The 15,678-nt window shown below is 41.5% G+C and overlaps 1 protein-coding gene across 1 annotated transcript in view; it reads right to left on the reverse strand.

Annotated features, from left to right (window-relative positions):
- Positions 1 to 14,179, reverse strand: part of NEDD4 (NEDD4 E3 ubiquitin protein ligase) — a 39,800-nt gene extending 25,621 nt beyond the window's left edge. Inside the window, exon 1 of the mRNA XM_049613671.1 lies at positions 13,893 to 14,179. Coding sequence (XP_049469628.1) covers positions 13,893 to 13,937 — 45 coding nt within the window. The 5' untranslated portion in view covers positions 13,938 to 14,179. The remainder of the gene's footprint in view (positions 1 to 13,892) is intronic.
- Positions 14,180 to 15,678: the final 1,499 nt, after the last annotated feature.

Genomic DNA, 15,678 nt, shown 5'->3' on the forward strand with positions numbered 1-15,678 from the left:
ATATAAACAGTCTAATACAAGAAATCATAGAGAATGTACAGTTAATACATGAAAAGATATTCAATCTCACCAGTAATCAGGGAGAAATCTAATACACTGTTGTTAGGAAGTATACATTGAAGATTCATTTTGAAGAGACATTTGGAACACCTACTAATGTTCTAAATTAATAACTCAGAAATTCTACTTTTAGGTCTAGTCCCTAGATAAACTTTCACTCACGTACTCAAGGACATAAGCACAACAGCATTCACAGGAGTATTTCTAAGATCAAGAAATATGAAATAAGTGTTGCCCAGCAGAGAGCAACCTCATGGATTCTATTATACAATCATTCCATCAGCAAGTAGTCAGTCATATTCCCTTCTGAGCAGAGGTCTGGAAAGGAGATAATACACATATCACAGAATGTTTATTTCAATCTTCTTCTATTTCTAAATGCTTACGACCACCCTCATTCCTGGAAGTTCACTGAATAAATATGATAATGGGAATATTCTATTAGCTCTAAAACAGATGATAAATTCAGATAATACAAAAATCTTTACAAAAGATGCTAGATAAAATATGTTTCCTCTATCCCTAAATAGAACTAAATACAGAGCTGATGGTGCAAGCAAGAAGGGAAATCCTCAGGTATCAGAAGAAAGATGGAATTAAAAACCAGAGAGAAAAATATGTGAACTGAAATTTCAGTTTTCTGCAGGGACTGATTCCCAAAAAACTGAAAAGATCTGCAGTCACTCTTCCTGGAAAGTCCCACTGACTAAATAGGCCCATTAAAGGATTCTACTGGCCCCAATAGCCACATTTTCACTATACCACTTGACTGGGAAATGGCTGTGCTTTATTAGGTACTGATCTCCCACACTGAATTCTGAAAATCAGAACACTTTTCTGAGATGACTTAATAAATAAATACAAACATTTTCAAGTGGTCAAGTGTAATGAAAAGTGCCATCAGCAAATAACGTTATTTGAAAATCCCAACTTTTGTAAACACAGACAAGTGTTTATAATTTAGATATAAATTTAATCGAGGAAACAATCTGAAATAGTTAATCCATATTGGTGGAGCCTATACTGAAAAAATCCCCCAGAAGTCTCCTGGAGAAAAATGTAACAAGCATTAATTTTTAAAATTCCAGGGGGATGATAAATTATTCACAGTGACAAATACATTTGACTTTTAAACCTTCTTGCATTTCCTTCCACAAAAATCAGAACTAGTTATTTTCGATGCTGCTGGTGTTAATGGATGTGAAGCTATATTGACTTGAGATTTTGTCATAAAATTAAATAAGAAATGCCCTTTATTTTCACATTTCCATTCACATCTGTGCATTTTACAAATTAATGTTAGAAAATTGTCAAAATGGGTCTTTGCAATCACATCCATAAGCAGAAATCATACCTCACATCATCTTTGAAAATGAAGAGCATAAATGCTGCAACTAGAAACTAAACTCTTCAATAATTTTGGAAACATGATATTCAAAGTACTGTTAATAGAAACTTGGACAGTGCTCAAATGAGGAAAAAAGAAACAAAAATTAAACAACTCTTCCTTATTCAAAACGGAAACAGACCACAGCTGTTTGCTAAAGTTTGAGTTTCCCCTCCACTCCTAAGAGAGCTTTCCTGATTTTTGAAAGTGAAATGTAAAAGTCACAAATGGCAGGCAAAGGTATGTGGCTTTTCTTAATGACAGTACACAATAAAATGGTAATGTGTTATCTATGCAGGAGGCTACAGTAATTAAAAGCAGCTTTTCAGACCTGAGATTTTCTCCACAATTCATGAAAATAGCTACCAACTGCTCCTTAATCTTTTGTCAATGCCCCCATTTCCAGGAAAAGGAAATGTAGAGCTGTCCTGTATCACCTGAGCAGTCATTTAAAATGTATTATTTTTTAATGACAGGGGCACCTGGGTGCCTCAGTGGGTTAAGCATCTGACTCTTGATCTTGGATCAGGTCAAGCCCCACCCGTGTCAGGCTCTGTGCTGACAGCAAGGAACCTCCTTGGGATTCTCTCTCTCCCTCTTCCGCCCCTCCTTGCTCCTGTGCGCATATACTCTATCTCTGTCTCTCAAAAGTGGATGGACATTAAAAAAAATACATATATATATATATATATATATAGAGAGAGAGAGAGAGAGAGTATCATTTAATGAGAGAAAATAATTATAATGTTAATTGGAAAAATCAGGATGCAGAGTGATATTTATTCTGTGATAACTGAAAAAAGATATGCAGATGGATGAAGATTAGAAGGAAATATTTAACAGCGATAATAACTATTAAAATAATGAGATGATGAAGGTTTTTGTTTTACTTCTTAAACTTTTTGTAAATTTTATAACTTTTATAAATTATAAATTTTTAAGTTATAATTTATAACTTTTTTAAGTTATAACTTTTTTATAAATTTACATAGAAGTTTTTTCTTTAAGAAAGGTCTGCCTTTTCTTCAAAGTCCAAATGCCATCTTTTCAAAAAGATTTCATAGTTGAAATGAATTTTCCCCTCTCGATGTTAAAGCCCACTTTTACAGCACTTATCACATATGGTCTTGTATCTGCGGAGATAAACGATGTGTCTTTCTGCACTATTAAAATTGTGGTATTTTGAAGCTCAGGAAACTTATCTTTTCATTATCTTTGTATCCTCTGTGAAACTCAGTAGAATACTTGGCACAGAGCAGAGGGTAACAAATTCTTGATTAACCACAAAGCTTTCTGAAGTAGCTGAAAGAAGGATTAAGGCATTTTATCAAGAAAGGAAAAGTTTGTACAGTGAGCCCAGAACACTGGCTGCCAGATCTATACCCACAAAACAGATGACCGGAAGACTTCTCTTTGAGAAAACTGAATGATGCCAGGGAGGGGAGGAACCAAATGTTGTAAGTACTTATATGTGAGAACCCCACAGTGAAATGACAAGTTCAGATAACCCTATCATGCTACACTCCAGTCAAAAGTACCTGCCTACTGTACAGAGGATGTATATTAGCAAATGATGGAATAAATTAGGGAGGAGGAAGACAAGAGATTACAGAAACAGGAGCTCCAACACAGAAAAAAGATAAAGGGGATTCTCACAATAAGGGCAAATGGAAGCCTGCAGGTGATGGCTACACATCAGGTGTAGAGTGCAAGCAGTTCAGATAGAATGCAATGTGGCAAGAGGCTGTCTATGACAAGAATGAAGAAAAAGGAATGGATAGCTCTATATACACATACATACACACTCAATGTCGTATATATATGACATTTACATTGAGTAGTTTCAAAACTCTGTCAGACAGTTTGCAAATTTGTGACAAGTATACAGAAAACTAAAGCAAGGGGCACCTGGGTGGTTCAGTGGGTTCAGCCTCTGACTCTTGATCTTGGCTCAGGTCGTGATCTCACAGTTCGTGAGTTCAAGCCTTACATTGGGCTCTGCTCTGATGGCAAGGAGCCTGCTTGGGATTCTGTCTCTCTTTCTCTCTGCCCCTCCCCCACTTGTGCTCACTTGTTCTCTCTCTCTCTCAAAATAAATAAATGAACTTAAAAAAAAAAACTAAAACAAACAAAAAATGTGCCATAATTATAAACATGGCACAATGGTTCCAACATGAATACTATATTCACATAATGTAATAATATTGCATATTTATTTAACAAAAAATGACTAGAGTTGGAAGGAGGGATGTACTTTCTTTTCTTTTTTTTTTTTTTTTTTTGGCAACATGTTATATAATTTATGGTGACCATATTTTCAAAACTAAAAATCTGAACCTATGACTGCCAGAAGTTTTCTTCCTCTGGTGTGTAAATTTACTTGAAGCCTGTTACAAAATTGTCAATGCTAGATCACTCTTACTGGAAAATACATAAAGTGAGGATTATCCCAGTAAGGGTGGAGTACATGACTCCTATATATTTGCTATGCATGGTCAAAGATCCTAAGAAGCGTCTGGCATTAATAACCATAATAAACTAGAATACTCAAAATCCTTAGATTTAAGAGAGAGCTGTGGTTCTCAAAGTGTATTCCCTGCACCAGTAATATGAGCACCACATGGCAATTTATTAGAAACACAAAAGTTCAGGCCCCATACCTACTCAATCAGGCAGTGGTGGAGCCAGTAGCCTGTGTTTTAACAAAAGTTGATATGCACAGGTAAAGAGCAAGAAGGTAAGAAAGGGAAGTGCTGTAGTTAATGCAGTTGTGGGACTATTTCCCTTCTCAAAAACTACCACTTTACTTATTCAATCAGTACTGTATAATTTCCAAAAAAAAAAAAACAGCTCATCATCACTTCACATTTTAACACTACTCTTATATGTGATGGCACCATATACGTTTATACACAAAGTGTCTCTGGAAAGATACACATCAAGCTAATAACCTATACTTATGGAAAAGATACTTTCATAAGATGTGTAGATGAATGTTCACAGTAGGTTTATTCATAAGAGCCAAAAGCTGGAAACAATGGAAGTATCTGTCAGAGGGAAAATGGATAAACATCTGGTTTATTCATACAATGGAATACTACTCAGCAATAAAAAGAATGAGTTGCTTATACAAACAACCACATGGGCAACTGAAAAGCATTACATTAGACAAAAGGAGCCACATACAAAAGTGTACACACTGTATGATTCCATTTATATGAAATTCCAGGACAGGCAAAACTAATCCATGGTGATAAAAGGTTGTCTCTGGAGAGTGAAGTGGGGAGTTGACTGGAAGAGAGCCCAAAGGGACATTCTGGAGTAATAGAAATCTTCTAGATCTTAACTGAGTTGTGGGTTAGACATGTTGAAAAGCACTGTACTTTGGGGCATCTGGGTGGCTCAGTTGGCTAAGCGTCTGACTCTTGATCTTGGCTCAAGTCATGATCTCACAGTTCATGGGATTGAGCCCCACGTCGGGTTCCGTGCTGACAGTGTGGAGCCTTCACAGGATTCTCTCTCTCCTTCTCTCTGTCCCTCCCCTGCTCGTGCTTTCTCTCTCTTAAAATAAATAAACTTAAAAAAAAAAGCACTGTACATCTAAGTGTACTTTAAAATCATGCATTTCATTATTTGTAAATTTTACTCCTCTCCCCGCTCCCCCCCAAAAAGAAAAAAAATCAAAATAAAGATGTTTTCAGACAAAAACAAAACCAAGGAAATTTATTACCAGCAAACACTCACTAAAAAAACTTCTACAGGATACACCTCAGGCAGAAAAAAGTGATCCTACATGGAAAGCCAGGAGATGTGCCAAGAAATGAAGAAATAATAAGTAGGGAAAAAGTTAAGTATGTGAGGAACAAATATTAACATTGAAATGTCAATGATGATGATGGTGTGTGTGTGTGTGTATGCGCGTGTGTGTGCATGTACGCACACATGTTTAGTGAGTTTCCATTCCACTGGGGATCCAATTCAAAATCCTTAATGTGACTTTCAGGCACTGCCTGCCTGGGCTCTGCTCTTCTCTCCTCTCCAGATTTATGTCCTGGCCCTGTCCTTTCTCCTCCACCATTCTAGTCTTCTTTATGTTCCTCTCCATCTCATCTTCTCCACATGCAGTTCTGTTTACCTGCAAGGCTTTTTGCCTCACTCTTCACCTGGCTAACTCCTATTCATCCTTAGGTTCAGTTTAAAGATGACTTCCTCAGGAGTGCCTGGGTGGCTCAGTCGGTTAAGCGGCCGACTTTGGCTCAGGTCATGATCTCATGGTCCGTGAGTTCGAGCCCTGCGTTGGGCTCCGTGCTGACAGCTCAGAGCCTGGAGCCTGTTTCAGATTCTGTGTCTCCCTCTCTCTGACCCTCCCCCATTCATGCTCTGTCTCTCTCTGTCTCAAAAAATGAATAAACGTTAAAAAAAATTTTTTTTAAATAAATAAATAAAGATGACTTCCTCAGTCTTTCCTTAGACTTTCTCCCCTCCTTCATACCATGAAAGATTAATTCATCTTTCCTATTATATGTTTTTATCTCACATTCTTTCTCCTTCATAACATTTATAAAATGTTTGTGTGATTACATAATTACTGTCCTTCTCTTCCTGTAGGCTATAAATTCAGTGAAGTCTGCCTTTCATCATTATCACCTCATGGCCTGATCCAAATGCCTTACACATAGTCACTGCTGGACAAATATTTTTTAAGCAAATACAGAATTCAAGGTCTACCTAAAACCTATTAACAACAACAACAAAAAGACAGAAGATATGGAAGAACATAAAAACAGTTACAAGTTAATTTTGCATGTTACATTTATAACCTTCCTATGAAAGAGACTCTTTCTGTTAAATTCTTTTATTTAGGCAATTATTTGCAGCAGGACACTGGAAAGACCAAGTCTTTAGTATTAACAAAATCTGAGATTCAAGTCCAGATCTGCTACCTAATAGGACTGAGTCCTTGAGCAAATCACAATCTCAGACTCCTCATCTGTAAAATGGGGATAACACTATCTACATTTGCAAAACTGATTCAATGGTTATAACTGAAGTGTGAGGGGTGCCTGGGTGGCTCAGTTAGTTAAGCGTCCGACTCTTGGTTTCAGCTCAGGTCATGATCTCACAATTTGTGAGTTCAAGACACTCATCAGGCTCCATGCTGACAGTGCAGAGCCTGCTTGGGATTCTCTCTCCCGCTCTCTGCCCCTCCCCTACTCACTTTCTCTGTCTCTATCTCAAAATAAATATACTTAAAAAATTTTTTTAAATAACTGATGTATAAGAACATGTGGCCTGGTACTTGAAATACAGCAGACACTCGATTAAAGGCAGCTCTGATTATATTTAGGCTGACTCTTTTACTTTGAGGGAGGATATTTTCATTAAAACATCTTTATGCACTGGCATGATTGTTTGCATTCGTTGCCACAGCATATCTCAGATGGGGGAAGCCAAACATTTGGGTCAGGTCATACAGTTATGATGCTGCACCACAGACATATTTATTCCTCAAGACTTCAGGAAAGTCTTATCAAAACCTTTTTTCATTTTGCTGTGTCTTTCTCCCTGCATTTATCTACAGACTTCTCCTACCTTCTGCATTTGTTTATCCTCTTAAAACTTTGATAGGATTAGCAAGGGAGCCACACAGAGAAGGGAGAGGCCAGTAACACTGATGGCCACAGAATTCAGTAGAACAGTGGGTTTAGCAACTCAAATCAGCAATCTCACATTCTCTAGGTACTGTAAAATATGAATACCAGACACAGCTAGGGGATGGTCACCCTATCAGTTGATGTAAATATCCCGCTCTGACAGATGTCAAATACCTATGCCAGATCATAGAGAATGACAGAGCCAGAATTCCATCCTAGTCAAATTCAATTTTCTATACCCCTATGCACCATAAATGACTTATTTACAGGTGCCTTCCAGCTCCAAGATTCTATTCCTATATGATATATGAATTGCTAATAGTTACCTGTAAAATATATATATATATATGTATATATGTATATATATATGTGTGTGTGTATATATATATATATATATATATATATATATATATATATATACATTTAATCCCTTCTAACCTTCTCTTCTTGGTGCAGAGGAGTCACCGTCAGGCCCACCTTAGGCAGGGGTCAGGGGAGGAGGGAGTTTCATGGAAGTGCATGGTCAACATGCTCAGCAGCATGGGGGACTAGAGGAAAAGGGAGGTGCCATACAGAGATGCATCAGTGGGTACCCAATGGCTTGGGACACAGAGGAGGTTGCACAAAGTTGCAACAGCAGTACTATGAAAGCTGAAAGTGGGGGTGCACAAGTGGCAGACAGAGAAGATGCTTGCATGATTAGGAAATTAGGTACACAAAAAACATAAGTAAATGAATTGGGAAAATACGTAAATATAGTGAGACTAAGAAAAGTAAGAATTTTCATTGGTAGAGAAGGTACTTATGACTGGAAAGAACCCTGAGGCATGATATTTTAAATTGAGAAAGTGCTATGAATTAATGCTTTTTATTTATTTACTTTTTAATGTTTATTTATTTTGAGAAAGAGAAAGCATGTGCGTGAGCAGGGAGGGGCAGAGAGCATGAGAGAGAGAAAGAATTCCAAGCAGGCACCACACTGTCAGCACAGAGCCTGATGTGGGGCTTGATCTCAGGAATGGTGAGGTCATGACCTGAGCCAAAATCAAGACTCTGGCGCTTCACCTACTGAGCCACCCAGGTGCCCCTGAATTAATAATTTTTAAATACAGATTGATATAGAAATAGGTATACATTTATGTATGTACATATATAAACACACAGTACACACACACACACACACACACACACGCACACTTAACTGTTTGCTGAGATTGCTGAAAAGCAATGACATCCAGCAGGTGTGAGCACACTGAGCACCCAGATCTTAGTGCCTGGCTTCTAAAAAGCATTTTCTACGAGGGCACCTGAGTGGCTCAGTGGGTTAAGCGTCCAACTCTTGATTTCGGCTCATGTCGTGATCTCACGGTTTGTGAGTTTGAACCCCGCATTAGGCTCTGCACTGACAGTGCAGAGCCTGCTTGGAATCCTCTCTCTCCCCTTCTCTCTGCCCCTCCCCTGCTCGCTTGCTCTCCCTCTCTCTTGCTCTCTCTCAAAAAATAAATAAAATAAACATTAAAAAAAATAAAAAATGAAAACCATTTTCTACTAAATGAAACCAATGTTCCTAGAAGAAATGGCTGGTTCTAGACAATGGTGGGCTAGGCAAAATACAAGAGGAGTCTGGAACATCTTCAGCCAGAATGTAATGAAGTGTTCAAAGAATTATGGAGACTTGTCACAATGACCTAGGAACCCCCTTAAAAAGTCTTCCTATGACCAAACTCTGACAATTTGAGCAACAAAATATTTAATGATAGTAATTAATTACAACCCATTGAATAAGGTGGAATTCTACACATCCATGCTGATGTAAATAAATGAATAAATAAATGGAGGAGAAAGGGAAAGCTCTTCTTACATAGAATGCCTATTAATAAAGATAGAAGTATGGGGCGCCTGGGTGGCGCAGTCGGTTAAGCGTCCGACTTCAGCCAGGTCACGATCTCGCGGTCCGTGAGTTCGAGCCCCGCGTCAGGCTCTGGGCTGATGGCTCGGAGCCTGGAGCCTGTTTCCGATTCTGTGTCTCCCTCTCTCTCTGCCCCTCCCCCGTTCATGCTCTGTCTCTCTCTGTCCCAAAAATAAAATAAAAAACGTTGGAAAAAAAAAATTAAAAAAAAAAAAAATAAAATAAAAAAAAAATAAAGATAGAAGTAAAAAAAAATAGTGGTGTTTGATTCAGGTGGAAGTCATCAATGAATGGTGAAAGTGGTGGATGGAGATCTGATGAGGAAGGACAGGCTACTGGCATAATCTCTGAAGACATCCCCACAAAAAATACAAATCATTAGGAAGGGGAAAATGGTGACATGACAAAACAGAAACCTGACAGACACCCAAATGATCAAGTGAGCAAGGTTACCATTGACAGTGATGGGACAAGTCAATATCATGTACCCCATGTACCCCCTGATGTGATGCACTGATAAGAACACAGCATCATCTCTGTGATTCCTGCCCAAAAAAGCATGACTTTGACATGGTCCTGAGGAACCAGTAACCAAACCCCAGCTAAGGAACATCCTACAGGTTGTACAGCTTGTAATCTGTCAAAAAAAGACCAAGGAACTGATAGAGATTAGAATAGACTGCAAAGACAAGTACATGCAGCATATGCTCCTACATGGGCTCCTGGACCAGAAAGGAAAAAGGGAAATATTAAAACACCTGTCAAGGATTGACGGGATCTGAAGATTGGATGGTAGTGTCATATCCATGCTTATTTTCTGGCTTAGAGGTTGGATGGCTGTTATGTAGAAGTGTTCTTGTTTTAGGAAAATACACACTAGCACATTTAGAGGTGAGAGGGCATTGCTTCTGCAGCTTGGCCTCCAATGGTTTAGAAAAAGACTAATAAAAAGGGAAAAAAGGATGATGGGGCAATGGTAGTGACTTGTCAATAGCAGGAGAACCATGTGAGGAGGATCTGGAGTTATTTGCACTGTGCTTCCAACTTTTCTCTTGGTTTAGAATAACTCAAAAGCAAATTGCTAGAAAATGAATTGTATGTATCCACTTCTCCGGTACCATGAAAAATAGAATGAGGCTAGAATTAAGGAGCTGCCAAAAAGGAGCAATGGCAAAAACAACACATGAAAGTTTGTGGCCCAACTGACACAGGTGCAGCTTCAAATGTGCTTCTCCTTTTTTGTGCGGTGAATAAAAGCTTGGGCACTGTGCTCCCCGGGTCAGTATGATGCCAGGGCAGATGGGGTCTGGTTCCACTTGGCATCGGTGGGTCTCGAAGTGTCAGTAATATGCACTTCTTAACTACCCTGCTGCTGGTGTGCTGCCGGAGCTGTCACCCACCCAGGGCACCCATTCCTCTACAGGTGCATCCTGTACTTCCAAACTGGCCCTGGACACTCTCAACTCTTTCCCTTTCCTTCCTTCTTCACCTTGCTTCAGTCAGCTTTCAGTTGCAGGAAACAGAAATCACTCCAGGTGTTTTGAAAAGAAAGAAGTTAATACAGGGAATTAGGCGCCTACAAAATCGTTGAAGAGCTGGAGGGGCAGGCTGTAGGCGAGGCCCCCGCAGGATCCTGAAACATCTGAGAACTGACCCACCCAAGAAACTGCCAACTTCTGCCCCAGTCAGGAAGGTAGGTAATCAGGAGCCACCACCAGATCTGCTGGCTTTACAAACATACTGTATCTAGTCATCAGGAAGTTGCCACGACCACTGGTTCTGCAACTTCCTACCAAAGCCCCAAGATACCAGATACTGAAAATGCTTTGGCAGAAAAAGTCAATGTCTACATGACTATGCTTGGCAGCAGAAAGAGCCAAAGAAACACGAACTTATACTCCACTTCATTTCTACTTTCCACATCTCAAGTAAGTACACCAAACTGGGAAACCTATTTCAAAACCCATTTCTAGAAATGCTAAGTGCAAGAGAGTATGGGAAACATAGAGTCCAGCTTTCTAATCTCTGCATAACAGGGAAGTCCATGAAAAGAGGGTGGAAGGGTTGTTGAATTCCAGTGTCCATAGCTACCACACTCCTCCTCACCAAAGTGGGAATTGGCCTCTACTGTTAATCCCAAGAGACTGTCAGAGCAAATCTGGTATAACTTATATTACACTACTTCCTTAGTTTGTCATGCTTTATGACAAAATCTGCACGCAAAGCCAGGGCCACCTCTCACTAAAAGACATTTACATGTGGAATAATACCTAAAATTCACTGAAAAGTGACAGAGAGGAATTATGATCTAAACTTTGGCCTACTTCAACATTAATATGCTCTTATGGTGTGACTCAGCAGTTAAAAATATCAGTTAAATTCTAATTCTCCAAGCATCTTGTATCCCACGCCTGTTCGTTTTTCTTCTTGTTTCAGTTTCAAATTTAAAATAATCATCACTTTTTGCGGTAACAGAAAAGCTACCTTACTTTTAATCAACAGTAGAGGGCTGCCTATTACCAGACTGTCTGTGAGTTCTAGAAAATAACACATCTGCAAAGTTTTTCTTCTAAAAAACAAAAACAAAACAAAACAAAACAAAAAAACCCAACCAAACAGTGAGGGGGAAGCTCTTCTAAGCCCTCTTTTACTTCGTGATGAACCAGAAAATAAATGACAAATAATAGTGATGAGATGTCAACCTCTACCAGAAAACAGAAAACAAGTGATTTTTATCTTTCCCACCAGACTGTGAGCTCCTCACAAACAGGCAGGGGCCGTTTTTTTTCTCTCTGTGTCCCTGGTGGCCAGCATACTGCGTTGATACAGAACAGACAGTTAATAAATGTCTGTTGGATGAATAATCTAAATTACAGTGGAGAAGCAGAAGACAGCACTCCATCATGTCTCTTATTTGCCCATCTCACTCTCTTCCTCAATGTGGACAAAGTGGACAGAGGGAGCTGCAAGGAACTTTGAGTCCTGGGACTTACAAATGGACTCCCATCAGGCAAACAGAGTGGGCCTCAGGCCATGAAACTTCCCAGAAGTACAAATCCTTCAGGAAGCAAGTTCAGGAAAACCTCATTTCAATGGGTGGAGTTTCTGGCCTTCAGTCCCAATTGCTTACTGACCACCCACTAACAGCCATAATTCATCTTATTTCAGCTGGGTAGAAGGGTGATGTGAAAAGCAGGTAACTGAAAACACAGAATCTGCACCAAAGAGAAAACAGTGCACAATACCTTTGGCAATATTCCCTGGAAGGGAAAGAGATGAGAAATCTGGAATCAGGACCTACTTCTGAATATTAACAAGGAAAGAAAGTCCAAGGTCAGCCTGAATGGGTTGGATATCAGCTTGACGTTATCTGCATTAAATAGCTTATTGTAGCAAAGCAGGAAGACCTGACTGATAAGAAGAAAGCTATCACAGGTTCAACACTCCATTATTTTCCTCTGATCTCTTCTGCAGAACGGTAAAGGACCTCACCCGGAATATCATCTTTAGCCATAACATATTGACTACTGTTTCTGAGGGTCTACCAAGCTGCCACCATTTTTCCACCACTGCTTTGATTCTCTTCTGGTGGCAATAACTGAGAAATTAAATTCTAATCTATCACATGATCATTCTCAAAACACTCTGAGATAACCTGCCAGCATAAACAAGTTGCCCACTGTTCATGTACAAAGAGCTGTCAAGATAAATGTAAAAGACATTTTGTAAAAGACGTTTGAAGATACCAAGTGACTAAGAGAAGGCACTATTCCAACACTCTCAAAAGATAAAATTAAGGTGATGTACTTAGACAATTGGGTCCAATCTTGATAACAGGTACATGTGACAGCTTAGCCAGTCAACAAAAATGCTTAAATCTGATTTCCCCCCCAAACTGAACTAGTCGCTGTTAGACTATATAGCCTTTCATTTCCCACCCATTCCCATTTTGAATCAAGAATTCAGGGAAGCCACATCTCATTTAAAACGGAACAAGTCTTTCCAAATGCCCTTATTTTTAGTTAAGTGTTAAGTTATAACCAGCATTAAGTTATTTCGCAAGGGACAGCTTTACCTTCTCAAATCATGGAACTTAATTTTCAAACTGGATAGCTGTGGGAAGTTCTTTAAAGTATACATTACAGCTTTATTTTTTATATATTACTGAAGACTGGTGAAATATAGCATGAACTTTCCACACTTGGCACTTGTTGCTAAACATGAAGAGAACAATCTATCTGCCTGCTTTCCCACTGCCGTCTCCAGTTAGAAGGTTAAGAACGATTTCAGATTAAAATAATAATAATAATAATAAATAATAATAAAATAAAAGCCAAAATAGCTAATGACAATTCCCTTGGAAGTCTTCATGTCAAAGTCCATGAAGTTAAGTCCAGCGGGCCTCTGCGAGCGGAGGCTAAACAACAGCCGGGATGCTGAACTCCAGGGAAATCCGCCCCACCCCACCCCACCCCACCCCCGCCCCCCGGAGCTCACACACCCTCGGCTGGGGGTGGCAGGAAGGGGCCGGCGGGGCGATGCGCGTCCCCCGCGCACTCATGCGGCTCGCTGCCTAGCACCCCTCCTCTACACTTCCTGAAGGAAACTGACAAGGAAGGCGGCGGCTCCGGGCGGAGAGGGGTGTGGAGTCTCCAGGCTGGCGAAGAAAACGCTGCTAGCTAGAGGAAGCACTCCCCACCGCCCCCGTGCGCGCGCCAGGCCGCCCCAGGTCCCCACGGCGCCCAGCGCGCTCCCGGGGCTCGCGCATGGGGAGGCTGGGGCTGACAGACGACCCTCCGGCCGCCGCCGCCGCCGCCGCCTCCGGTCCGGCTGGTGAGCAGCGCGAAGGGAAGCCCGCCCCGCAGCCCCTCGGCCTCCGCACCTCATCCTCCGGGAGCCCGAACACCTCTACCGCGCAAGTTGCCATTTCCGAACAGCTCCAGCAAACTGGACGCGCTTGCCCCCGCCCTGGAGTGGGAATTGTAGTGAGAAGGAGGTGGAGGAGGAGAACTGGGAGGAGGCGGGAGGAGGTGGAGGAAGAGGAGGCGGTGCTCCCCCGGCGACGGCAGCGCCTCCCCCGGCCAGTGGGCGCTAGTGGCACTAGGAAGCGCGGCGGGAAAGAGCCCGCAGCGCCTCGGCGGCGGCGCGCCTGCTGGGGCGTGGGGGTGGGGGCGCGCGCCGTGAGGACAGCGTGCGTCAGGGGCTCGGGTAGGAGGCACGCGCGTGGCGGGGCTCAGGGCGTGGAGAGTGCGCGTGGCGGGGGCACGCGTGGCGGGGGCGCGCCGGCCGCTCCCGTCCCGGGAGGTTGGCCAACGCGCCCGCCTGTGAGAGCGGTGCAGCGCCAGGCGTCGCGTGGAGCAAGCCGTGGAGGCCGGGGGACGTCAGCCCTTCCCCTGGGAAACAAAGCTGCGGTTTTCCCCAACAACAAGTCTCACTCAGATCCGCTCCACAGCTCTGCCTCTTTCTAGACGCCTGGGATCAGGAGCGCTTAATCCTAGCTTCACCACAAGCCAAAAATCAGAGCGCGTTCTTAGTAAAGGCTGCCAATTCCAATAGAAGCTGGACCTTGGGACCTCGTGGGGGAAAGCCCAGCGTGAGCGTGGCAGCATATGGGGAGGCCTGAAGGGATCTCATCATTCCTGGACTCAGGATCTGAAATTCTCTCCTTGTGATTTTTAAACACTGTGGCAATTCATAAGCGATTTCCTGTCGTATGGTCTGTCTTTTAAGCCTACCAATGACGTCCAGCCTCCAGGCTTAACCCTCTAGACCTGCTTAACTAAGCCTTGACCTGTAGCAGCAATGGAAGGTAGCGAAAAAACGGAGAAAAATACAATGAACTAGGACCTCCTGTGCTATGGAATAATCATGCTTATTATAGTCATGTCTGACGGATTTTATAGTTCCCTAATCACAGGAAGACTGGTGTTGAATAACAGATCTAACAAGGGAAACCTTATGAAAGATACTTTAATGTTGGTTATTCTCTAAAGCATCCAAAAGCCTTGTTTGAAAGTTCTTTAATTCTTTCTTACTCTTAATATCTGCTGGCTGCCACTCCTCTCTCTAACGCTGGATTTTTGAGATCTTTAAGGTTCACTGTTTTTCTCCTTCCATTCTAAACTCTCTCCCTGAACCTCATACATTGCCATTGGCATGGTGAGGTACAATCCTTGTAGAGATCTCAGACTCAGAGCTCAATAGTGCAAGAAATGGTGCTATATAATTTTCTGTAACTGAACTTAGTTCCTATAGTTAAGCTTCCTGTCTGCCCAGTGGTAGAAAACTTAGTCCTGATTAGTTCACTGGTCTTCCTCAACCCTCTTTTTGTTAAGATTAATTCTACATTCTAGCCGGCAGCTGTGGTGCTACATCATCTCAGGGATGGAGGGCATAGCAGAGCCCTCATCACTCCCCGCTGGCATTAATGGAAACATTTTTCTTCCCACTGGTCTCTAATCATAGACCTCTGTATCCATTAGAGTGAAACTTGGCTGTTAGTAATCCTAACCCAAAGTAACAGAATTTAAGGGTAGATGTTACATTGTTCTCCCATTTAAGTCCAGAGGTAGGTAGGCCAGGGTAAATAAGGCTACATTGCTCCACAAAGGCATCAGAAATTCAGGCACTGTAAAGCTGGCTGCTTCGCCATTTATAGGTGTGGCCCT

The sequence above is a fragment of the Panthera uncia genome (genome assembly GCF_023721935.1).
Source record: "Panthera uncia isolate 11264 chromosome B3 unlocalized genomic scaffold, Puncia_PCG_1.0 HiC_scaffold_1, whole genome shotgun sequence".
NCBI classification, from domain to species: Eukaryota; Metazoa; Chordata; class Mammalia; order Carnivora; family Felidae; genus Panthera; species Panthera uncia.